The 1,710-nt window shown below is 32.5% G+C and overlaps 1 protein-coding gene across 1 annotated transcript; it reads left to right on the top strand.

The window, feature by feature from the left end:
* Positions 1–4: 4 nt before the first annotated feature.
* LOC110114630 (protein trichome birefringence-like 12) lies at positions 5–1,704 on the top strand (the record flags this gene model as incomplete). The annotated part of the gene is made up of 3 exons (XM_020847566.1): positions 5–15; positions 142–282; positions 1,541–1,704. Coding segments are annotated over 3 exons (316 nt in total), but the record flags the coding sequence as incomplete, so codon positions are not given.
* Between the last annotated feature and the right edge of the window lie 6 nt (positions 1,705–1,710).

Genomic DNA, 1,710 nt, shown 5'->3' with positions numbered 1-1,710 from the left:
GCTTGCTAAGTACACGTAGGTATTTGTTGTTGAGATACGAGTAATTGGAATAACTTATAAGTATTTGCTAAATCCATGTGCATTTCTCTGATAGAATAGCTCAATTTGCTTACTTACACATTCATATCTAATTATATAAAGGTGGCAACCTGTGGAGCAATTGGACCTTCCCAATAAAGATGGTTTGAAAGGATTCTACAAGGTAGATGTTGATATTCCGGCTGATGACTGGGCAAATATAACCCAGTTCTATGATGTCTTAGTATTCAACACCGGACACTGGTAATAATTTTTCCTTGGATTTCACTAGTTTGTGGCATTGCTTATTTATGAAAGAATATTTTACAGGTTTTGGAGGTCACAAAAGCTATTATATTCATTGTAACATTTATCTATCGTACCTTTTTATGAATAATCTTATTTTTTTTTCCTGGTGTAGCTGGTGGTGCATAATGCGCATCAAGATATTTTGTGCTCTATTGAATGTTGAAAACTTGACAAAGCAAGTTGCCCATGATCAAAGAACTAAAAAACTATCAAATAAATAACTATTAGATCAAGTTAAATCAAGCCGTAGTTTCATTGTTTCATTGAACTTGAACTTTCTCTTCTGATCCTGATTTTCATCCTCAGATATATCCAAATTTGGCATCTATTGATTTCTTTTAAAATCCATTGCTTATTTTTATTCATAGAAATCAATGCTTCCTTTTTAGATGTGGAAATGGTTAAATTACTCATTTGAAATTCTAAAGCTTGTTGACTAAAAGTAAATTCTCCAACTGAATCAATCTTGGTGATGTAGCCCAATCAGATAAAGCAATCATCAAAGCATGATATTCTCGATTAAAAGCATGAACCAAAACTCTGTGTTGTTTAATTTTATCGTTTTGAGAACTTTGATATGGATGCCGATCTCATCAAACAATATTCTAAATTTTAGCAAAAGTTGGGAGATGATCATGCTACTTTTACTTCAATGATGCAATCTTGTTCTCCAAAAATTGAATTCGTGTCCCATTGGTTATTAAGTGGAAAAATATCCACTCAACAAATAACCTAAATTCAGGTTTTTTCATATTTAATATCTGAAATAATTTTGAGGAACTCTGAATAAATATTTAAACTTCCTAAAGTAGCATCGTACGTTGTACATCTTTGTTACACATATCATTGTGTTTATGTACACATAGAAATCCCAATACTGTTTTAGCTCATGGTAAAACAGTTGTTATGAGCTTACTTCCATTCATTAATTTTGTTAGATAAGACCTGTGTTTATTACAAACAGCTTGCTTCATATGGTTCACTAAAACACAAAATCATATCGGAAATGAGATCCATAGCCGTTATTTCTATACAGAACTTTATCTTTGTCAGTTCAACTTTGTAATTCATAAGTGAAAGCCCTGTTGATTTACAGACAAGTTTGCACATTAAATTTATCAACTGAGCCTTGCAACGTAACTTTCATAGTGCATGTCTTTGCTATCATATCAATATTGACTGCTTATTCTTTCTTTTGTTTGTTGGAACACAGGTGGGGGCTTGATAAATTTCCAAAAGAAACACCTCTTGTTTTCTACAAGGGTGGAAAACCGATAGTCCCTCCTCTTGAAATTTTAAATGGACTTGAATTGGTTCTTCAGAGTATGGTATCTTACATCAATAGGGAAATTCCTATTAAGGTTGTAAAAATCTGGCGTACCC

Source organism: Dendrobium catenatum, unplaced genomic scaffold (assembly GCF_001605985.2).
Source record: "Dendrobium catenatum unplaced genomic scaffold, ASM160598v2 original_scaffold_128223, whole genome shotgun sequence".
Classification (NCBI taxonomy): domain Eukaryota; kingdom Viridiplantae; phylum Streptophyta; class Magnoliopsida; order Asparagales; family Orchidaceae; genus Dendrobium; species Dendrobium catenatum.
This window is presented reverse-complemented; position numbering and strand designations above follow the sequence as displayed.